This window comes from Pongo abelii, chromosome 13 (assembly GCF_028885655.2).
Source record: "Pongo abelii isolate AG06213 chromosome 13, NHGRI_mPonAbe1-v2.0_pri, whole genome shotgun sequence".
In the NCBI taxonomy this organism is placed as follows: domain Eukaryota; kingdom Metazoa; phylum Chordata; class Mammalia; order Primates; family Hominidae; genus Pongo; species Pongo abelii.
Window position 1 is genome coordinate 53865533 of NC_071998.2, and position 24376 is coordinate 53889908.

At 42.2% G+C, this 24376-nt stretch overlaps 1 protein-coding gene and 1 pseudogene across 2 annotated transcripts in view; one reads left to right on the forward strand and one right to left on the reverse strand.

Annotated features, from left to right (window-relative positions):
• RCL1 (RNA terminal phosphate cyclase like 1) overlaps positions 1–10423 on the reverse strand; it is a 70657-nt gene extending 60234 nt beyond the window's left edge. The window contains exon 1 of one of the 2 annotated variants that reach the window (XM_002819818.6): positions 10049–10423. In XM_002819818.6, the coding sequence (XP_002819864.1) occupies positions 10049–10184 (136 nt within the window). In that variant the 5' untranslated portion in view covers positions 10185–10423. Of the gene's footprint in view, positions 1–3986; positions 4098–10048 lie in introns of those variants that run through there. The other variant, XM_054519975.2, reaches the window with a different exon arrangement.
• Positions 10424–21106: 10683 nt separating this feature from the next.
• LOC100451485 (small ribosomal subunit protein uS7-like) lies at positions 21107–22179 on the forward strand (annotated as a pseudogene).
• The last annotated feature ends 2197 nt before the right edge of the window (positions 22180–24376 follow it).

Sequence of the window (24376 nt, forward strand, 5' to 3'; positions counted from 1 at the left end):
CCAAAGTTCTGAAACTGCTGCATACTTTGACAAGGAAAATCTACTTTTGTCTTCTGATCTACATTTATGACCTAAGTAAGATAAATAAGCCTTGTTTATGTCTTTAACATTTTGGTCAGATGCAGTGGCTCAACACCTATAATTCTGTCACTTTGGGAGGCCAAGACAGGAGAACTGCTTGAGCCCAGGAGTTCCTAGACCAGCCTGGACAAAACAGTGAACCCTGCCTCTAAAAAAAAAAAAAAAAAAAAAAAAGGAAAAAGGAAAAAGAAAAAGAAAAAAATTACCCAAGTGTGGTGGTACACACCTGTAGTCCCAACTACTCAAGAGGCTGAGGCAAGAGGATTGCTTGAGCCCAGGAATTCAAGGTTGCAGTGGGCTAAGGTCGCACCTCTGCACCCCAGCCTGTGCGACAGAGCAAGACCCTGTCTTAAAAAAACAAAACAAAACAAAACTTACCATTTTTTGTAGTTTGTTATGCACTGTGGTTTCAGATGTGCAATAATTTGTCAAATGGTTTATTCCCAAGTATGCTTAAGACAGAACAAAATATTTTTCTATGTAGTTACCTGCCTTAATAAATATGTAATAAAAATTTAAGTAAACTACTTCCGGTATATTTGTAAAACAAAGTAAAAAAAATGAACATTTTGTAAACATTGAAAAATGAACATTTTGTAAACAAATGAACATTTCTCATCTCAAGATGAGAATTATGTTTTAAATAAATCTATAATATTTCATCTGGGGAAAAGAAACAGATTTAAGTAAGTAGAGAGACAGATCATGTTCACGGATTAAAACCTCAACATAATAAAGACAACAATTATCCCCAAATGGACATATGGGTGTAATATAATTCTTGTCAAAATATTGGAAAGCTTTTTCGTATATTAGACAAGACTATTCTAAAGTTTTATATTGAAAGGCAAAGGAACTGGAAAAACTAAAATGATTTTGAAAAACAAACTGGGATGAATCAGTCTAACCAACTTCAAGACTCATTATATGGCTACAGTAAGTAATCAAGACTGTGTGATATACTGGCCAGGAGCTGTGGCTCACACCTGTAATCCCAGCACTTTGAGAGCCCAAGGCAGGTGGATTACTTGGGCTCAGAAGTTCGAAACCAGCCTGGCCAACATGGTGAAACCCCGCCTCTACAAAAATACAAAAAAAAAAAAAAAATAGCCAGGTATGGTGGCGCACGCCTATAATCCCAGATGCTCCGGAGACTGAGACAGGAGAATCACTTGAACCTGGGAGGCGGAGGTGGCAGCGAGCCAAGATTGCACCACCACACTCCAGCGGCAACAGAGCGAGATCTCAAAAAAAAAAAAAAGACTGTGTGGTATTGGCAAGAGACAGACATATAAATCAATGGAACAGAACGGAGAACCCAGAAAGAGATCCACACAAAAATGCTGAACTGATTTTGTACAAAGCCACAAAAGCAATTAAATGGAAAAAAGATGCCGTTTCAACAAATGATGCTTGGGCAACTGGCTTTCCATAGGCAAAAAAAAAAAAAAGAATCGCAACCCAAGTCTCAGACCTAAAGCTAGGCAAAGAGTTCTTAGACTTAACACTAAAAGCACTGCCACAAAAGAAAAAAGTCATAAATTCTACATCATTAAAATTAAAATATTTTCCTCTGCAAACCATATTAAGATAATAAAAAGACAAGCTGCACAGTGGGAGAAAATATTAACAAACTACAAATCTGCCAAAAGACTAGCATATATAAAGTAGTCTCAAAAGCAACAGCAGAGGCCAGGCACAGTGGTTCACACCTGTAATAACCTTAGGAATTACACTTTGGAAAGGCAAGGCAGAAAGATGGCTTGAGGCCACAAATTCAACACCAGCCTGGACAACACAGCGAGACTCCATCTCTACAAAAAATTAAAAAATTAGCCAGGCATGATGGTATGTGCCTGTAGTCCCAGCTACTTGGGAGGCTAAGATGAAAGAATTGCTTACACCCAGGAAGCTGAGGCAGAAGTGAGCCATGATCGTGTCACTGTACTCAAGCCTGGATGAAAAAGCAAGACCCTATCTCAAAAAAACAAAACAAAACAAACAGTTAATACAAACAATCCTATTAGAAATGGACAAAAGACTTGGAAAGATGTTTCACTGAAGACATCATTAGTCATTTGTAATACGCAAATTAAGACCACCCTGGGGCATCACTACATACCTATCAGAATAAAAGCAGTGACAACACCAAATGCTAGTAAAGATGCAGAGAAACTGAATCCCTCATACACTACAGACAGGAATATAAAATGGTACATCCAGGCCAGTGTGGTGGCTCACGCCTGTAATCCCAGCACTCTAGGAGGCCGAGCCAGGAGGATCACTTGAAGTCAGGAGTTTGAGACCAGCCTGGCCAATACAGTGAAACCCCGTCTCTACCAAAAATATAAAAAATTAGCCGGGTGTGGTGGTGCACACCCGTAATCACAGCTGCTCAGGAGGCTGAGGCAGGAGAATCACTTGAACCTGGGAGGCGGAGGTTGCAGTGAGCCAAGATCACATCACTGCATTCCAGCCTGGAAGTCAGAGCGAGATTCCATCTCAAAAAAAAAAAAAAAAAAAAAAAATACATCCGCACTGGAAAACAGGGCACCAGTATCTTAGAAAACTAAACATGCAACTACCATACAACCCTGCAAGAGCACTCCTGGGCATTTATTCCAGAGAAAGGAAGACTATGTTCACATAAAAAAATAAAAAAACCTGGCTGGGCATGGTGGTGCACACCTGTAATCCCAGCAGTTTGGGAGGCTGAGGTGGGTGGATCACCTGAGGTCAGGAGTTCGAGACCAGCCTGGCCAACATGCCGAAACCCCGTCTCTACTAAAAACACAAAAATTAGCCGGGCATGGTGGTGGGTGCCTGTAATCCCAGCTACTCGGGAGGCTGAGGTGGGAGAATTGCCTGAACCCAGAAATGGGAGGGTGCAGTGAGCCAAGATCGTGCCACTGCACTCCAGCCTGGGCAACAGAGCTAGACACCATAAAAATAAAAAATAAAAAAAAGAAAAACCTGTCCACAAATTTTTATAGCAGCCTTATTCAAGATAGCCAAAAACTGGAAACAACCCAGATGTTTTTCAACAGGTAAATAAAAAGACGTGTGATATTTTCATACCATGAAATACTACTCAGCAACAAAAGGGAACAAACTTGATAAAAACATCTAAGATAAATCTCCAGAGAATCATGCTGACTGAAAAAAAGTCAGTCCTTATACTGACTCTAGATAACCTCAGGCTAATCACACACCCCCATGTGGCAGCAACAACCCATTTGAACGTCTGCCACATCAACTTTTGATGATAGTCACCATGCCTACCACGGTGACCATGGGTAACAGGGAATCAGGGTTTGATTCCAGAGTGAGAGTCTGAGAAATGGCTACCACATCCAAGGAAGGCAGCAAGCATGCAAATTACCCACTCCCAACCCAGGGAGGTAGTGACAAAAAATAAAAATACAGGACTCATTCAAGGCCCTTCAAGTTTTTTCTTTTTAAAAATTTTTTTAATTTATAATATAAAATTTAAGAAAACAGAAAAAAGCCAATCCAAAGGTTACATACTATATGATTCAATTTATGAAGCAGTCTTCAAATGACAAAATTAAAGAAATTAAAGAACAGATTAGAGATTGACAAGGGTTAAGGAAGAAGTGGGGGAAGGAGGAAACTGAGTGTGGCTACAAAAGAGCAACAAACATGAAGAATCCTTGGAGTGATAGAAATGTTCTGTATCTCACTGTATCAATGTCAATATCCTAGTTCTAACATTGTACTATAGTTTTTCCATATATCACCATTGGGGGAAACTGGATAAAGTACAGACAGGTTCTTTCTGCATTATTTATTACAACTGCATGTGAATCTACAATTATCTCAAAATAAAAAGTTTGGTTTTTAAAAAAAAGATGGTAGATAGTTCCATCTGAAGTAGCACTTACAGCCAGGCACTGTGGCTCTTGCCTGTAATCTCAGCACTTTGGGACAGGGAGGCAGAAGGCTCACTGGATGCCAGCAGTTTGAGATCAGTCTGATCAACATAGTGAGATCCCATCTCTAAGAAAAAGAAAAAAAGAGAAAGAGAGGAAGGAAGGGAGGAAGGGAGAAAAAGAGGAAGGAGAGGAAGGGGAGGGAGGGAGGGAGGGAGAGAAGGAGGGGGAGAGGGATGGGGGAGGGAGAGAGGGGAGAAGGAAGAGAGGGAGGGAGGGAAGGGGAGAGAGAGAGGAAAAGAAAAGAAAAGAAAAGAAAAGGGAAGGCATTTATACAACAGCTTCCAAACAACACTGTATCTGAAAACTGGTCATTAGGATTCTTGGCATTTGTCTTTAAAAAAAAAAAAGAAGTCTTATTTTGGGCAGCCAAAAATCATCACTTGGAAGCATACTTTCTCATCAGAGGCACAAAAGGGTATGTTCCTTATTAACAGGACATATTCAATCTACAGTTAGTAGTACAGTTACCTGTCACGCCCCAAAACCAGTTGTCCATGAAGAATTCTGGGTCCCAAACCAGGCTGAAATAAAATATAGGCACATCCTCCTTTTAAAAGATCCAAGTTAGGAACAGCCAGATTTATTCCCAAAACAATGCACTGGTTTACCAAAACATGTTTTACCTTTCAAAGGACCTCTTTGTGGCATGCTTCCTCAGCACATTTTAAAGGACCCTTTTGATTAAAACTCCACTTAGCTCTTCTTTTTCAGAATCTTATCTGCTTAAGCCATATGCAGCACTCCCCCATGGGACCAAGTAACTCCTCTCAATTTCACAGGGGAAGACACTAAGGCTTAGTTACGTGACCTGCTCAGGATCCTGGGTAGTAGCAGTCCTGTCTTCTAACTTCTATATCACTGATCTTGTTCAAGTCCATTATTTCTGCTATTCCAACTTTAAACAATTATTCTGGTGGGATTCTCTTCCATTTAGACCTCACATTATACAGAGACTGTTAAACTGAACCCTGCAGGACACAGTCCTCATGAAATCCAGAGATAGAGGCACTTTGGACAGCTGCTTTATAATACTGATGAGGAACACCCAGGTCCATCACGCTGTGAAATGAGAGAGAACAGGTCCTTCAGGCAGGAGCTGGCCACATTCTCTTTTCAGCTCTGTCCCTCAGTACACGTTTGTCTTCACCAACTATCTTACCTAACTACGGGTTGGCTTTTTTACCTTGAGTAAAACAGCAGCAACAAGAAAAAATATTTACTTCCTCTTCAACGAAAGGAAGAGTACAATGAGATAAACTTAATTGTTCATGTTCCTCAAAACTGAAGCATAAATTATACATGTGGCTGGACAATTATAATCACCAGCCCGGGACCATCCTTCTTTGGGGTTCAGATTCTTTTCAGTATTTACAACCCCTTTGCAATGGAAGGGGACAGTTTTAAGAGATTCAATGATTTGCCTGAAGTCACAGAGTTTGACCTGTGTCTCATTTGTTTCTAAATCCTTGTGTAGTCTTCTTGGGTCACATGCTGCTATTCCTAATCATTAGGGATACAGGGAAAAGAAAAGGTTTAATTACTACTGTCAAGTAGGCCAGGGTTTTTCTACATCAGCACTACTGACATTTTGAATGGAATAATTCTTTGTTGTAGGAGGCTGTCCTGTAGGATATTTAGCAGCATCCTTGGATTCTAACCACTAGAGGCCAGTAGCATTCCCCTCTGCCAAGCTGTGACAACCAAAAATGTCTCCAAATGCTCCCAGATGTCCCCACTGAACAAAAGTGCCCCTGGTTGAAAACTACTGTGCTTTACATATACAAATACATGGAAACAACCACCTAAGAGAAGAACTCTACAGAAGGCATAATTCTCTTCAAATATCTGAAAAATTTCCATATAGAAGCAAGAATGGATTTGGCATGCCAGGGAGCAGACTTATACCCAGTGGGTTCAAGCTACATAATAATAAAATGAGCTAACATTTATTCTTCCTATGTGCCAGGCACTGTTCAGTACACTCTGAAGTATTATTTCATTTAGTCCTCACAATAACCCTGTGAGGTCAGTAGTATTGGCCCCACTTTACAGGTGAAAAAGTTGAGGCTCAGAAGAGAATAGTTAAAAGAATTTGCCCAAGGACCAAGAGCTAATAGCGAAAGGCAGAACTCATACACAAACCAAGGTCCAATACTGACCCCAAGCTCTTAATTGCCAAGTATTATGACCAGGACAAATTAAGGATTTTACCTCAGTAAAAGAAAGAAAATAAAAAACTTTTTGACTTAAAAACTGTTTCTTTCATAGGGAGATTTCTCAAAGAACTAAAAATAGAACTACCATATGACCCAGCATCCACTACTGGGTATCTACCCAGAGGAAAAGACATCATTATACAAAAAAGACACCTGTACTTGTATGTTTATTGCAGCACTATTCACAATACCAAAGTGATGGAATTAACCTAAGTGTCCACCAATGGTTGACTTGATAAAGAAAATGTGGTATACATACACTATGGAATACTACACAGCCATAAGAAAGAATGAAATCAGGCTGGGCATGGTGATTCATGCCTGTAATCCCAGCGCTTTGGGAGGCTGAGGGAGGTGGACTGCTTGAGTCCAGAAGTTCAAGACCAGCCTCAGCAACATAGACAAGACCCCATCTCTATGAAAAAAATTGTAAAACTCAACTAGATGCTGTGGTACACATCTGTAGTCCCAGCTACTCAGGAAGCTAACATGAGAGGATCACCTGAGCCCAAGAGGTTGAGGCTACAGTGAGCCATGATCACACCACTGCACTCATGACAGAGTGAGACTCTGTCTCAATAAAAAAAAAAAAAAAAAAAAAAAAAAGAATGAAATAATGTCCTTTGCAGCAACATGGAGCTAGAGGCCATTATCCTAAGAGAACTAATTCAGAAACAGAAAATCAAATACTGCATGTTCTTACTTATAAGCGGGAGCTGAACAATGGATACACATGGACATAAACATGGAAATAACAAACCCTGGGGACTCGAAAAGGAGGAAGATTGAGGGAGGTTGAAAAATTACCTATCGGGTACAACGTTCACTATTTGGATAATGGGTACACTAGAAGCCCAATCCCCACCAGTAGGCAATATATCCATGCAACAAACATGCACATGTACCCCCGATTCTAAAATAAAATTTCTTTAAAAAAAGAACTGTTTATTTTGCAAACAATGATTTCTGCAGCCACTATTTCAATCCTGTCTGTTCAGATCAGATCCAGAAAACCTGCCTTCCTTCATAACTTTCAGGGAAGTGTCTGCTCTGAACTCCACTGAGCCCCTGTACAATACTCAATCCTTCCTACTTCAAGTTACTCAAACTTAGTAACATCCTACTTAGATGACAAGCTCCACGAGAGCAGGGCAACCAGCTTCTCATATATATTACACCCACCACCATACAAAGCCTTGCACATAATGGGGCTCAATAAACACTTTCTAAATAAATGTTCCTGAGGCCGAAAGCCTCCCATACTACCCCTACCCTCCAAAGTCCACACCATGCAGGATGTTTAAGCAAGTACCTTTAAGAGATGTGATTCTTGCATTAGAGCTGAAGATTTTATTGGATATGCTCTGAGTTTTTTCCAACTCTGAGAATCTGAGCCAGGAAAAGGCAGAAAGGGACAGATGACAGGCAACATAGCCTTCCGGCTACATCTTCAATCAAGCTACCAAGGACTCCCTTGACTATGACCAGAAATCATGTGTCAGGGACTACATCTATTTATGTGTGTATGTATATGTGTATACACTTACAGGTACATGTATACATATACACATATACATGTACATCTGCAAATGCATATCTATCTCTCCGTTCCCTCTGTAAGAAATTAAGCAGACAGGCTGGGCGCAGTGGCTCACACCTGTACTCCCAGCACTTTGGGAGGCCAAGGCAGGCGGATCACCTGAGGTCAGCAGTTTGATACCAGCCTGGCCAACATGGTGAAACCCCATCTCTACTAAAAATACTCTACTAAAACTTAGCTGGGCATGGTGGCAGGCATCTGTAATCCCAGCTACACAGGAGGCTGAGGCAGGAGAATTGCATGAACCCTGGAGGCGGAGGTTGCAGTGAGCTGAGATCGCACCACGGCACTCCAGCCTGGGAGACAGAGTAAGACACTGTCTCAAAAAAAAAAAAAAAAAGAAAGAAATTAAGCAAACAAACATCTACAAAGTTTCTGAGGCCTTGAAGCCAGCACAAGGATGTACAAATAATTAGGAGTCTCTTTCTTCCCCTGGTATATGAACAGGGTAAGGCAAATAATGCTCTACAGTAATGCTCCCCATAAAATACCAGCACACCTGCCAACCAGTTCTACCTCCCTCAGGTATCAGCGTCTGACACCCTTTCAAGAAAGTGCCAAGTGGCCAAGCCCTGTTCTTGGAAGAAATGGGAGCTCATATGTGTGAGATGCTTTGAAGAGATACTCACATACAGTGGAGGGGGAGAAGGAGAAGCATACTTTGGAACATTAAATATTAAATTGGAGGCCACCTGTCAAGAGAAAAACTCTAAATAGAACTAGATTCATTTTAGAGAACCCAGGTTTCCAGGCTATACTTACATTTCTCTGAAAAAAAAAAAAAGTTATGCCTACTTTTATACAAAGTAGAAGCCCATCTTCTTACCATATCCAGCTAGTGGCAAGTTCTCTGAGCTAACCTGAGGGTAAAGTGGATGGAGAGCTGGCTGAGAATGCCACACAGCAATCAAGCAAACACTTTGCCCAAGGGTCAAACTAAGTGGAACAGTTGTTGACGGAAAGTCGCGGCATAAACCATTTGTGGTCTCTCCTTAACTTTCTCAGTGTTTTTGAGCAGTAGAGAGAGGACAGGAACCACCAACACAAGTTTTTCCTACCATCACTAGGTTTCTCACCACTGTACCTGGGATATTCTGCTTCTTCCCTTCCTAACCTATCTCCGTCAATAGCATGGCATCTTCTGCCCTTTATGTGCAACCAATTACCACGCAAGAGAGGCAGAGATCTAACTATCCAAAAAATGCATTCAGACAGATAAAACAAGAGCCAGTGCAAAATGAAACACATCAGCACCGCCCAGGAAGCTTCCAGGACCAACCACAAACATTCTTTTTCAATTTACCACAGGTTTTTTCCTTTTTCACCTGACTACTGACTCGCCCAACTTGGGATAACCACCAGTCAGAAACTTTTAAATGCATGTATCTCATTCCAGGGGCCCAGGTGTAAACCAAGGCCAGTTGAAAACCGGCGCCATTTAATGAGATGTGGGTTTAAATGGGCCTATTTTTTTTTAACCTACCATTGTAGAGCAAGAAGTGAGCTTGGAAGCCTGCAGTTTAGCGCTTGTCACCAACCCCTTTTCTAAAGTCAAGGCAATTAGGCCCATGCCTGTTAAAAATCTATCTCAAAGCTCTTGTCCTGCGCACATCAATCACAGTCACGGCTGAAAACAAACACAGAATTTTAAAAATTTCTTTATCCACACCCAAGGACAAGTGTGAGGGCCGCCGGGAAATCATGGCGACAGAAACAGCCGGTGTCCAAGGGGGCAGCTGCTTCTGAGACCTGCTTTGAGACAGGGCAGAGAACCAACCCGAGGTACTTTTCTCTCCCAATGTCTCTCCCCCGGCTCATTCACCATATTTCGGTCCAACAAACTGTTTTTCTCCTTTGAGAGGTTTATGGCGAGGGCAAGAGGGACTGAAGGGAAGCGAAGGGGCGACGCCAGGGATTTGCTGCTACACGTAAAGCTAGAAAACGTGCAGCTGTTTACTACCAGCGCCCCGGAGACGCCGGGCGCAGCTTGCAGCTGAGCGCTCCCCTCTGGCCCCGACCCCGCCTCCCCCACCGTGCGTGCGCCTTCGGCTTTGGAAGCCACGCGACACCTGCCCTCCCCGACGCGCTCGCCGGACGCCGAGTCCCCCAAGAAACACCGCGCGGGCCCCCAGGGCATCAGCTCAGTCTCCCCTCAGCCCCCGCGCCCACGCCGCGCGCCGCCCACACCAAGTTACCTCGGAGGCCCGGGTTGTCGTCTCTGGCCCGAATCTTTCGGATTTTGACGGGGCGCCCGCTCAGGGTAGACAGAACCAGACGTTGGCGCAAGAAGTTGCACCCTGCGTAGCTGAGGGAGTGCGCCTGAGTCGCCATGTGCGCGCTCTCCGAAGAGACGTGAGCAGCCCGAGAGCAGCGACTTTGGACAGACGCGGGACTGGTGACTCCGGCGGTGGTGGTGGCGGCGACACCGACGGCGGCGGCTCGGGCTGCCTCCCGCAGCCCAGACGCGTCCACGTGGTTTGGAACAGGAAGACGGAGAGACTAGACACCGGGTCAGAGGGGAGTGGGGCGGAGCCAGTGGCCACCTCCCCGCCTCCCCGCCCGACCGGGGCGGCTCCCGCGCCGGGCCACGCCGCTATTGGCCCGCGCCAGATCAGGGTGGTGCCCGCGCCGCGCCTCCATTGGCTCGCGCTGAAGCTGGGCGGTGCCCAAGCCGCGCTGCCATTGGTCCGTAGTGGAGCTGGGCGGTGCCCGGGCCCTGGCAACAGCGCGCGGCTGGAGGGAACGCGTGAGGATGGCTAGGGAACCCCGGCACGGCAGTTGCCAGTCGGGGCAGTCTCCTCTGGGTACCTCCTGGCGTGGTAGGAAGGGCAGATGGCGGACTGAGATTGATGCCTACGACGTGCCGGATTCTTAGCATTACTACTTACGGCAACTACTGGGGTGAAGATGCTATTATCTACTCCTCCTCTTTCTTACTAAGAGAGAAAACAAGGGTTGGCGCACTCACCCTGTCGCAGGGATGCTGCTCAGCGCACTGCCGGCGCAGTCCCCCAGCTCCATGCTGTAACCCTGCAAGGTAGAGCCATCCTGTCTTACTCATGGAAAAAGGCTCGAGGAATATTGCAAAGCTGACAGTGGCAGCCTATACTGAGACCCGAATCCTCCCACAGCAGGCCGTTGCTTATTTTATTGAGACACCTCTTTGCCCCTTTCTCACGAGTCCCTTCGTTTATCGTCACTGCGTTTCATGGCTATTCAGGCCCTCCTACCTCGCATGCTTCAAGATAGATAGTTGTAATAACTTCACACACACGCACACACGCAATGCTTTTTCCCTGTTTCCCGTCCTCCTCCAATCCTGCACAAGAAAATCTTCCCAAACGTTGGATTATTTCACTTCTTTACTCAAAAACCGTCCAAAATTTACAGTTAACTAACAAATGACTACACAAGTAGAAGTCCAGTATCATAGTAATGTGGGTTTGTAGCCATTCCTGGACAACACTCACCAAACCATGAGTTCCAGAATGCATGGGGGTCCGCGGGGGGAAGGGGGGCGGGGTACGATAGTGTCTGAAAGCGGTGGGAGTTTAAATAAGATTAAGGGATGTAGCTAGCCTTATGTAGACAACAGTGTGTCATAAAGTGGAGTGGAGTGGCATGCTCATGACTCACTGCAGCCTCAACTTCCTGAGTTCTAGCAATCCTCCAACCTCAGCCTCCCCATTAGCTGGATCTACAGGTATGCACCACTATGCTCAGCTAATTTTTGTATTTTTTATAGAGATGGGTTTTTGCCATGTTACCCAGGCTGGTCTCAAACTCCTAAGCTCAAGCGACTGGCCACCTTGGCCTCACAAGTGTGAGCCACCACTCCCAGCCTTTAATCCATTTTTCTTTGATTTTTGTAAATGGCAAGAGATAAGAGATCTAGTTTCATTCTTTTGCATGTGGATATCCAGTTTTCTCAGCATCATTTATTGAAGAGACTGTCCTTTCCCCAGTGTATGCTCTTGGCAACTTTGTCGAAAATGAGTTTACCGTAGATGTGTGGACTTATCTCTGGGTTGTCTGCTCTGTTCTACTGATCTATGTGTCTGTTTTTATGCCAGTACCATGCCATTTTGTTTACTCTAGCTCTGTAGTATAATTTGAAGTCAGGTAATGTGATTCCTCCAGTTTTGTTCTTTTCGCTTAGGACAGGTTTGGCTATTCTGGGTCTTTTGTGGTTCCATATAATTTTTTTAATTTTTAATTTTTGTAGGTAGATAGTACATGTATATATGAGGTACAGGAGAAGTTTTGATACAGGCATGCAATGTGTAATAATCACATCCTGAAGGATAGGGTACTCATCCCCTCATGCATTTTATTCTTTGTGTTATTATACAAACAAAACAATTATACTGTTTTAGTTATTTTAAAATGTAAAATTAAATTATTGTTGACTACAGTCACCTTGTTGTGCTATCAAATAGTAGATCTTATTCTTTCTAATTTTTGTACACGTTTATTATCCCCACCTGCCCCCCATCGTCCCCACCCCCTCTATGTTTTCCAGTCTCTAGTAACCATCCTTCTACTTTCTATTTCCATGAGTTAAATTGTTTTGATTATTAGATCCCACAAATAGGTGAGAACATGTGATGTTCGTCTTTCTGTGCCTGGCTTATTTCACTTAACATAATGATCTCCAGTTTCATCCATGTTGTTGCAAATGACAGGATTTCATTCTTTTTTATGGCTGAATAATACTATATTGTGTATATGTATCACATTTTCTTTATCCATTCATCTGTTGATGGACACTGATTGTTTTCAAATTTTAGCTATTGTGAAGAGTGCTGCAACAAACATGGGAGTGCAGATATTTCTTTGATATGCTGATTTCCTTTCTTTTGGGTATACATGCAGCAGTGGGATTGCTGGATCATATGGTAGCTCTATTTTTAGTTTTTTGAGGCACCTCCAAACTGTTCTCCATAGTGGTTACACGAATTTACATTCCCACCAACAGTATACAAGGGTTCCGTTTTCTCCACATCCTCACCAGCATTTGTTATTGCCTGTCTTCTGAATATAAGCCATTTTAACTGGGATGAGATGATATCTCAAAATGAGTAGTTTGCAAATATTTTATCTCACTCTTTCGGTTGTCTCTTCAGTTTGTTGATTGTTTCCTTTGCTGTGCAGAAGCTTTTTAACTTGATATGATCCCATTTTTGCTTTGGTTGCCTGTGCTTGTGGGTTATTAATCAAGATATTTTTGCCCAACTAACATCCTAGAGATTTTCCCCAATATTTTCTGTAGCCATTTCATAGTTTGAGGTCTTAGATTTAAGTTTTTAATCCATTTTGATTTGGTTTTTGTACATGGCTAGAGAAAGCGGTCTAGTTTTACTCTTCTGCATATGGATATCCAGGTTTCCCAGCACCATTTATTGAAGAGATTGTTTTCTCCCCAGTGTATGTTATTGGCACCTTTATTGAAAATGAGTTCACTGTAGGGTTATAGATTTGTTTTTGGGTTCTCTATTCTGTTCCACTGGTCCATTTTGTCTGTTTTTATGCAAGTACCATGCCATTTTGGTTACTATAGTATTATTTTTTTTTTCAAATTTTCTTTCTTTTTTTTTTTTTTTTTTTTGAGACAGAATCTTACTCTGTCACCCAGGCTGGAGTGCAGTGGCATGATCTCAGCTCACTGCAACCTCCACCTCCTACGTTCAAGCGATTCTCATGTTTCAGCCTTCTGAGTAGCTGAGATTACAAGCATGCACCAACACATCCAGCTAATTGTAGTATAATTTGAAATCAGGTAATGTGATTCCTCCAGTTTTGTTCTTTTTGTTTAGGATAGCTTTGGCTATTCTGGGTCTTTTGTGGTTTTATATAAATTTTAGGATTTTTTTTCTATATCTGTGAAGAATATTATTGGTATTTTAATAGAGATTGCTTTGGGTAGTATGGATATTTTACCAATATTGATTCTTCCAACCCGTGAACATAAAATATCTTACTATTTTTTGTGGCCTCTTCAAAATCTTACATCAATATTTTATTGCTATCATTGTAGAGATCTTTCACTTCTTAAGTTCATTTCTAGGTTTTTTTTTTTAGCTATTGTAAATGGGATCACTTTCTTGATTTCTTTTTTGGATTGTTCATTGTTGGCATAGAGAAATGCTACTGATTTTTATATGTTAATTTTGTATCCTGCAAATTTACTGAATTTGTTTATTAGTTCTAATATTTATTTGGTGGACTTTGGGTTTTTCTAAATATAAAATTATATCATCTAAAAACAAGGACAATTTTTTCTTCTTTCTTTCCCCTCCCTCCCTTCCTTCCTTCCTTCTTTTCTTTCTTTTCTCTTTCCCCCCGCCTTTTTTTTTTTTTTGAGACACTCACTCTGTCACCCAGGCTGGAATGCAGTGGCATGATCATGGCTCACTGAAGCCTCAACGTCCCAGGCTCAAGTGATCCTCCCACTTCAGCCTCCCTGGTAGCTGGGACTACAGGCATGTACAGGCATGCTCCATCACGCTCAGCTAATTTTTTAATTTTTTGTAAAGATGATATTTCACTATGTTGCCCATGCTTGTCTCAAAGCAATCTGCCTGCCTCGGCCTCCCAAAGTTCTGAGATTACAGGCATGAGCCACCCACACCCAAGGGTAATTACATTTCTTCATTTCCTATTTGAATCCCCTTTATTTCTTTCGCTTGTCCAATTGCTCTAGCTGCAAACTTCCAGTACTATGTTGAATAAGAGTGGTGGAAGTGGGAATCCTTGTCATGTTCTGATCTAAGAGGAAAGGTGGCCAGTGTGGTGGCTCACACTTGTAATCCTAGCACTTTGGGAGGCCAAGGCGGGCAGGTCACCTAAGGCTAGGAGTTTGAGACCAGCCTGGCCAACATGGTGAAACTCCATTTGGATGTGGTGGCATGCACCTGTAATCCCAGCTACTGGTGAGGCTGAGACATGAGAATTGTTTGCACCTTGGAGGCAGAGGTTGCAGCGAGCTGAGATCGCGCCACTGTACTCCAGCCTAGGTGACAGAGCAAGACTGTGTCTCAAAAAAAGAAAAAAAGATGAAAGGCTTTCAGTTTTTCCCCATTCAGTATGATATTAGCTGTGGGTATATCATATGTGGCTTTTATTATATTGAGGAATGTCTTTCTATACTCAGTTTTGTTAGGGCTTTTATGAGGAAGCGATACTGGATTTTATCAAATGCTTTTTCAGCACCAATTGAAATGATCATTTCATCATTTTTGTCCTTCGTTCTCTTGCTATGATGTATTACATTAATTAATTTGCATATGTTGAACCACCCTTGCATCCCTGGGATGAATCACACTTGGTCATGATGAATGATCTTTTTAATGTGTTGTTAAATTCAGTTTCATTGAGAATTTTTGCATCGGTATTCATCAGAAACATTGGCCTGAAGTTTGCTTTATTTGATGTGTCTTTGTCTGGTTTTGGTATCAGGGTAGTACTGATCTCGTAGAATGAGTTTGGGAGTATTCCCTGCTTCTCTATTTTTTGGAATAGTGTAAGTAGAATTGGTATTAGTTCTTCTTTAAATGTTTGGTAGAATTCAGCAGCGAAACCATCAGGTCCTGGGCTTTACTTTGCTGGGAGAGTGTTTATTACTTCTATATCATTACTTGTTATTGATTTGTTCAGCAGTGAAACCATCAGGTTCTGGGCTTTACTGTGCTGGGAGACTTTTTATTACTTCTATATCACTACTTCTTATTGATTTGTTCAGGTTTTGCATTTCTTCATAGTTCAATTTTGGTAGGGTGTATGTGTCCAGGAATTTATCCCTTTCTTTTAGATTTTTCAATTTGTTGGTATATATTCACTCATCATAGCCACTAATGATGCTTTGAATTTCTGCAGTGTCAGTAGTAATGTCTCTTTTTTCATCTCTAATTTTATTTATTTGTGTCTTCTCTCTCTTTTTTAGTTAGCCTAGATGAAGGTTTGTCAATTTTGTTTATGTTTTCAAAACACCAACTTTTTGTTTTCTTGATCTTTTGTTTTTTTTCTTCATTTCAAATTCATTTATTTCTGCTCTGATCGTTATTATTTCTTTTTTTCTACTAATTTTGGGTTTGGTTTGCTCTTTCTTTTCTAGTTCTTTAATATGCATCATTAGGTTGTTTCTTTGAAATATTTTTTCTTTTTTGATGTAGGCACTTATAGCTATAAATTTCCCTCTTAGTACTGGGTTTGCTGTATCCCATAGGTTTTGGTATGTTGCATGTCTATTTTCATTTGTTTCAAGAAAATTTTCTATTTCTTAACTTCCTCACTGACCCACTGGTCATTCAGAAGCATACTGTTTTATTTCCATGTGTTTCAAAAATTCCTCATTATTGATTTCTAGTTATATGGCATTGTGGTCAGAGAAAATGCTTGATGTTAAATCAGTTTTTTTCAGAATGTTTTAAGACTTGTTTTGTAACCTAACAAATGGTCTATCTTTGAGAATGGTCTATTGGCTGAGGAAAAGAATGTATATTCTGTAGATACTGTATGAAATACTGTGTAAATACCAATTACATCCATTGGGTCTATAGTGCAGTTTGATGTTTTTTTGTTGATTCTATGTCTGGAAGAGCTGTCCAATGCTGAAAGTGGGGTAAGTCTCCAGCTTTTATTGTATTGGACCTCTTACTATATTAGTCTGTTCTCATGCTGCTAATAAAGACATACCTGAGATTGGATACTTTATAAAGAAAAAGAGGCTAGCCAGGTGCGGTGGCTCACGCCTGTAATCCTAGCACTTTGGGAGTCCAAGGCAGGTGGATCACGAGGTCAGGAGTTCGAGACCAGCCTGGCCAACACAGAAAAACCCCGTCTCTACTAAAACTACAAAAATTGGCCAGGCACGGTGGTGCGCACCTATAATCCCAGCTACTCAGGAGGCTGCGGCATGAGACTCGCTTGAACCCGGGAGGTGCAGGTTGCAGTAAGCTAAGATTGCACCACTGCACTCCAGCCTGGGTGACAGAGCAAGACTCCATCTCAAAAAAATAAAAATAAAGAAAAAGAGCTTTAATGGACTCACAGTTCCATGTGGCTGAGGAGGCCTTACACGATCATGGAGGAAGGTGAAGGAGGAGCAAAGGCATGTCTTACATGGTAGCAGGCAAGAGAGCATGTGCAGGGGAACTGCCCTTTATAAAACCATCAGATCTCGTGAGACTTATTCACTGTCACAAGAACAGCACAGGAATCCCCTGCCCCCACCATGATTCAATTACCTCTCACTGGGTCCCCCCCATGAAACATGGGGATTATGGGAACTACAATTCAAAATGAGATTTGGCTGGGGAAAACAGCCAAACGATATCAGGGTCTATCTCTCTAGCTCTAATAATATTTTATATTATTAGATATATATATATAATCATAAAAATATATACCATTATATATTATAAAGATATATATTATTAGCTATATATGTTATTTTACATAAATATATATAAATGAGTGTTCCAGTGTTGGGTGCATATATATTTACAATTTTTATACCCTTTTACTGAATTCACCCCTTTATCATTATATAGTGACCTTCTGTGTCTCTTTTTATGGTTTTTGTTTAGAAATTATTTTGTCTGATATAAGTATAGCTATTCCTGCTCTTTTTTTGGTTTCCATTGGCATGGAATATCTTCTTTCCATCTCTTTATTTTCAGTCCATGTATGTCTTTATAGGTGACGTGTGTTTCTTTTTTTTTTAAATTAAACTTTAAGTTCTGGGATACATGTGCAGAACGTGCAGGTTTGTTACATAGGTATACATGTGCTGTGGTGGTTCGCTGCATCCATCAACCCATCATTTGGGTTTTAAGCCCCACATGCTTTCCATATTTGTCCTAATGCTCTCCCTCCCCTTGCCCCCCACCCCGAGACAGGCCCCAGTGTGTTATGTTCCCCTGCCTGTGTCCATGTGTTCTCATTGTTCAACTCCCCCTTATGAGTGAGAACATGCAGTATTTGGTTTTCTGTTCCTGTGTTAGTTTCCTGAGAATGATGGTTTCCAGCTTCATCCATGTCCCTGCAAAGGACATGAATGCATTCTTTTTTATGACTGGAAGTGTGTTTCTTATAGTCAATACATCCTTGGGTCTTTTCTTAAAAATACATTCAGCCAATCTATGTCTTTTGATTGGAGAGTTTAGTCCATTTACATTCAATGTTATGATTGATAAGTAGACTTACTCCTGCCATTTTGTTATTTGTTTTCTGGTTGTTTTGTGGTCTTCTCCTCCTTCTTTCCTTCTTTCCTGTCTTCATTTTAGTGAAGGTGATTTCCTCTGGTGGTATTATTTAATTTCTTGCTTTTTATTTTTTGCGTATTTGTTGTATGTTTTTTGATTAGAGGTTACTATGAGGCTTTCAAATACTGTCTTATAACCCATTATTTTAAGCTGATTACAACTTAACACTTTGCATAAACCAGCAAAAAAACCTAATAAGAATTCTATACTTTAACTTCATCTCTGCGTTTTTCACCTTTTTGTTTTTTCTATTTATATTTTATTGTGCTGTCTATGTCTTGAAAAGTTGCTATAGTTACAATTTTTGATTCATTCATCATTCGTTCTTTCTACTTAAAAGTAGTTTACACACCACAGTTACAGCATTATAATCGGTGGTTTTCTGTGTGCTTACTATTACTAGTGAGTTTTGTACCTTCAGATAATTTCTTCTTGGTCATTAACATTCTTTCTTTCAGATTGAAGAACTCCCTTTAGCATTTCTGTAGGACAGGTCTGGTGTTGATATAATCTTTAGCTTTTGTTTTCCTTGGAAAGTCTTTATTGCCTTTTCATGTTTGAAGAATATTTTCACTGGATATATACTCTTCTAGGGTGAAAGTTTTTTTCCTTCAGCACTTTAAATATGTCATACCATTCTCTCCTGGCCTGTAAAGTTTCCATTGAAAAGTCTGTTACCAGATGTATTGGAGCTCCATTCTTTGTTATTTGTTTATTTTCTCTTGCTGCTTTTAGGATCCTTTCTTTATCTTTGACCTTTGGGAGTGTGATAAAATGCCTTGAGGTAGTCTTCTTTCGGTTAAATCTGCTGGATGTTCTATAACCTTCTTGTACTTCGATACTGATATCTTTCTGTAGGTTTGGGAAGTTATCTGTTATTATCCCTTTGAATAAACTTTCTACCCCTATCTCTTTCTCTGTCTCCTCTTTAAGGCCAATAACTCTTAGATTTTCCCTGTTGAGGCTATTTCCTAGATCCTGTAGACATGCCTCATTGTTTTTTATTCTTTTTTCTTTTGTCTCCTCTTTGTATTTTCAAATAGCCTGTCTTCAAGCTCACTAATTCTTTTTTCTGCTTGATCTATTCTGCTATTAAAAGACTCTGATGTGGCCGGGCACAGTGGCTCACACCTGTAGTCCCAGGACTTTGGGAGGCCGAGGTGGGTGGATCACCTGAGGTCAGGAGTTCGAGACCACCCTGGCCAACACAGTGAAACCCCATCTCTACCAAAAATACAAAAATTAGCCAGGTGTAGTGGCACGTGCCTGCAATCCCAGCTACTCAGGAGGCTGAGGCGGGAGAATCACTTGAACCCAGGAGGTAGAGGTTGCAGTGAGCTGAGATCACAGCCACTACACTCCAGCCTGGGCGACAGAGTAAGGCTCTGTCTCCCAAACAAACAAACAAAAAAGACTCTGATGCATTCTACAGTGTGTCAACTCCAGAATTTCTGCTTGATACTTTTTAATTATTTTGATCTCTTTTTAAAATTCATCTGATAGAATTCTGAATTCCTTCTCTGTGTTATTTTGAATTTATTTGTGTTTCCTCAAAACAGCTATTTTGGAAGTCTCTGTCTGAAAAGGAATCCTGTTTCTCCAGGATTGGCCCCTGGTGACTTATTTAGCTCACTTAGTGAGGTCATGTTTTCTTGGATGGTCTTGTTGCTAGTGGATGTTCGTCTGTGTCTGGACATTGAGGAGTTAAGTATTTAGTGTAGTCTTCACAGTCTGGGGTTGTTTGTACTTGTCTTTCTTTGGAAGGCTTACCAGGTATTCAAGAGGACTTGGGGCTGGGCGTGGTGGCTCATGCCTGTAATCCCAGCACTTTGGGAGACCTAGGCGGGTGGATCACCTGAGGTCAGGAGTTTGAGACCAGCCTGGCTAACATGGCGAAACTTTGTCTCTACTAAAAATACAAAAATTAGCTGGGCATGGTGGCACATGCTTGTAATCCCAGCTACTCCGGAGACTGAATTCAATCACTTGAACCCAGGAAGCAGAGGTTGTAGTGAGCTGAGATCATACCATTGCACTCCAGCCTGGGCGACAGGCGAGACTCTGTCTCAAAAAAAAAAAATCAAAAGGACTTGGGGGTTGTGATCTAAGCCATCTCTGAATTAGAAGGCATCTCAAGCTCAGTAATGCTGTGGTTCTTGCAGACTTGTAGAGGTACCACTTTGATGATTTGGATAAGATCTGGAAGAATTCTTTGGATTACCAGGCTGAGAATCTTGTTCTCTTCCCTGACTTTCTCCCAAACTAGTGGAGTCTCTGTACTGAGCCACCTGGAGTTGAGGGTGTAGTGATGCAAGCACCCCTGTGGCCACCACCACGGGTACTGTGCTGGTTCAGACCTGAAGACTGGTCTTACCCAAGACATGCTGTAACCACTACCTGTCTACTACCTATGTTCATTCAAGGGTTTGGGCCTCTATAGTCAGCAGGTGGTGAAGCCAACCAGGCTATGTCCTTCACTTCAAGGTGGTAAGTTCCCCCAGGCCCCAGGTGGGTCCATTGTTGTCATCCCAGGACCAGGGACTAGAATTAAATACCTTAGCAGTCTACCTGGTGTTCTATTGTACTGTGGCTGAGCTGGCACTCAAACCTCAAGATGCACTGCTTCCCACTCTTCCCTCTACTTTCCACAGGCAGAGCAGCCTCACCCTGTGGCTACCACAAGCCCATGGGAGTACTGCCAGGCTACCACCCATGTTCCCTTAGGGCCCAAGGGCTCTTCAGTCAGCTTGTGGTGGATCCTGCCTGGCCTGGGACTCACCCTTCAGGGCCATTGGGCTCCCCTATGGCCCAGGACAGACCTAGAAATGCCCTCTAAGAGACCAGTCATGGAATCAGGGAACTCAAGAGCTAGTTTGGTGCTATAACCCCCCTGTGACTGAGCTGGTACCTAAGGTGTAAGAAAAAGTCCCCTTTTGTGCTTGGTGAATTAGAAGTATATTAAAAAGCTCTTCCCGTATGTGCCAGGGTGGCATGTGGTCCATGCCATGCAACAGAGATGCTCAGGCTGTGCCCTTAGGATGACCAAGTGGGAGACAGCAGCACCAGAGATGGCAGAAACCCCCAACATCCAGCTCTTTGGGAGGTGGAGCACTGATGATGTGCAGATCAATGACATTTCCCTGAAGGATTACATTGCAGTGAAGGAGAAGTATGCCAGGTACCTGCTTCGCAGTACAGGGTAGTATGCCACCAAGCATTTCCACAAAACACAGTGCCCCATCTTGGAGCACCTCACTAACTCCATGATGATGCATGGCCACAATAATGGCAAGAAACCCATGACCATGCACATTGTCAAGCATGCCTTTGAGATCATCCACCTGCTCACGAATGAGAACACTCTTCGAGTCTTGGTGAATGCCATCATCAACAGTGGTCCCTGGGAGGACTCCACATGCATTGGGTGAGCCAAGACCATGAGATGAAAGGCTGTGGATGTGTACCCACTGCATGGCATGAATCAGGCCATCTGGCTGCTGTGCAGAGGCACTTGTGAGGCTTCCTTCCAGAACATCAAGACCATTGCTGAGTGCCTGGAAGATGAGCTCATCAATGCCACCAGGGGCTCCTTCAACTCCTATGTCATCAAGAAGGATGAGCTAGAGCATGTGGCCAAGTCCAACCACTGATTTCCAGCTGCTGCTCAAAAAACCTGTCTGCCCTTTGGGGTGGCCCCACCAAAAAAAAAAAAAAAAAAGAGGAAGATGAAGAAGGAAAAGAAGAAGAAGAATATGTACATTAAAAAACCCCCTTTACTTTTCTCAAGCAGAAGGAGTTTCTTCCCATAGCTACTACAGCTGGGAATGTGCTGAGTCTCACCTGAAACCAACAAGTCTCAAAGTTTCACCCAAGGCCCATGGTGTACTACCTAAGTATTGCCGCTGGTTATCAGGGCCCAAGGGCTCTTTAGTTAGCATACGATGAGTCCTGCCAAAACCGGGTCCTACCCTTCAAGGCAGTAGGTTCTCTTCTGACCCAGGATATGTCTAGAAATATCAAATTCCAAGGGGACTCAAAACTCTGACTGTTGCCCTACTCTCCTATAGCTGGGCTGGTATCCAAGGTGCAAGACAAAGTCTTCTTTACTCTTCTGTCTCCTCTCCTTAAGTAGAAGGAAGGGGTGTCTTGGAGCTGTGAGCTGTGCACCCTGGGGTTGGGGGAGGGGTGGCACAATCAGTCCCTTAGCCATCCTGGCTGGTGTCTCAGTAGGTCACAAGCACTCCAGTCCACTGGCTCTGAGCCCAGTTCAGCCCTAGGCATTGCCTAGGAGTTGCAGTCCTTGTGGTCTAGACTGCCTATCAGGTTTACGTAGAACCCTAGAGCACTTTAGCCCATGGTGAGAGGCTTGCTGGAACTTGCATTCCAACCACTCAGAAGGACAGTTCCCCTCTTGCTCCCACCATGAGTAGACGTCAGCTGAGTTCAGCCTAGTTTGGTTTTCTGCGATGACGGGACACCACTGAATTCAATTTAATGTCTCACAGTGCTGTGCTCTCCCTCTCCCAAATGCACAGATTCTCTGCTCCAGGCAGCTGCTGCCAGGGGATGGGGGAGAGGTGACATCAAGCAATTCAAGACTGTCTTTGTTACCCTCCTGAGTGCCTCTTTCAGCGATATAAAGTTAAAACCAAATCCAGGGAGTGCTCACCTGATTTTTGGTTCTTACTAGGGTGCTTCTTTTGTGTAGATAGTTGTTAAATTGGTGTCCTTGTCGGGGAGGGAGAAGATTGGTAGAGCCTTCTATTCAGCCATCTTGGTCCACCTCCTCCTACCCACCTTAAGAAACAACAACAAGGCCAGGCACGGAGGCTCACACTGTAAACCCAGCACTTTAGGAGGCTGGATCACCTGAGCTCAGGAGTTTGAGATCATCCTGGAATGGATCACCTGAGGTCAGGAGTTCAAGACAAGCCTAGTCAACATGGTGAAACCTTGTCTCCACTAAAAATACAAAAATTAGCCAGGTGTAGTAGTGCATGCCTATAGACCCAGCTACTTGGGGGTCTGAGACAGGAGAATTGCTTGAACCTGGAAGGCGGAGATTTCAGTAAGCTGAGATTCTGCCACTGCATTCTAGCCTGGATGACAGAGAGATACTCCATCTCAAAAAAAGAAAGAAAAAACAACAACAACAAGCATTGGTGAAGATATGGAGAAATTGGAACCTTTATACATTGTTGGAGGAAATCTAAAATGGTGTAGCCCCTCTGGAAACAATATGGCAGTTCTTAAAAGGTAAAAAATAGAATTTTTAAATGACCCAGCAATTCTGCTCCTAAGGTATATACCAAGAAGCTTAAAAAAACATACGTTCCCAAAAAATCTTGCACAATAATGTTCATAGCAGCCTTATTCATAACATTCAAAAAGCAGAAACAACCCAAACACCCATAAACTAAAGAATGGATAAATAAAATGTAATATATACATATATGAAATCAGTCATAAAAAACAATAAAGTATTAATATACCTACAATACAGATGGACCTTGAAAACATTATACTAATTGAAAGAAGCCAGACACAAAAGGCCACATGTTGAATGATTGCATTTATATGAACTATATAGAATAGGCAAATCTATAAAGATTCCAGGGGATGGGTGTAGAGGAAATTGGGAGCAGTTTCATTTTGGAGTAACAAAAATGTTCTGGAATTAAGAAAGTAATCCTTGTTGCACAATATTGTGACCATACAAAAACAAAAACAAAAACAAAATCCCAGCATCTGAAGATTAGGAAAAAAACAAAACAAACTCCACTCCATTGTATACTTTGAAGTGTTTAAAACTGTGAATTATATGTTGTGTGATTTTTTTTTTTTTTTGAGATGGAGTCTCACTTTTGTCACCCAAGCTGGAGCACAGCAGGGGGATCTTGGCTTACTCCAACCTCCGCCTCCCGGGTTCAAGTGATTCTGCTGTCTCACCCTGCTGAGTAGCTGGGATTGTAGGCACACACCGCCACGCCTGGCTAATTTTTATGGTTTTTTTTAGCAGAGATGGGTTTTTGCCATGTTGGCTAGGCTGGTCTCAAACTCCTGACCTCAAGCGATCCACCCATCTCGGCCTCCCAAAGTGCTGGGATTACAGGCATGAGCCACCGCACTTAGCCTGTTGTGTGAATTTTATCTCCATAAAAAAAAAATGTGATTTGAAGGTTAAAAAATAAAATAAAAGCAATACCTAGCCTAATACTGGAATATAAGAAATGCTACATAAATATTTATTGAATAAGT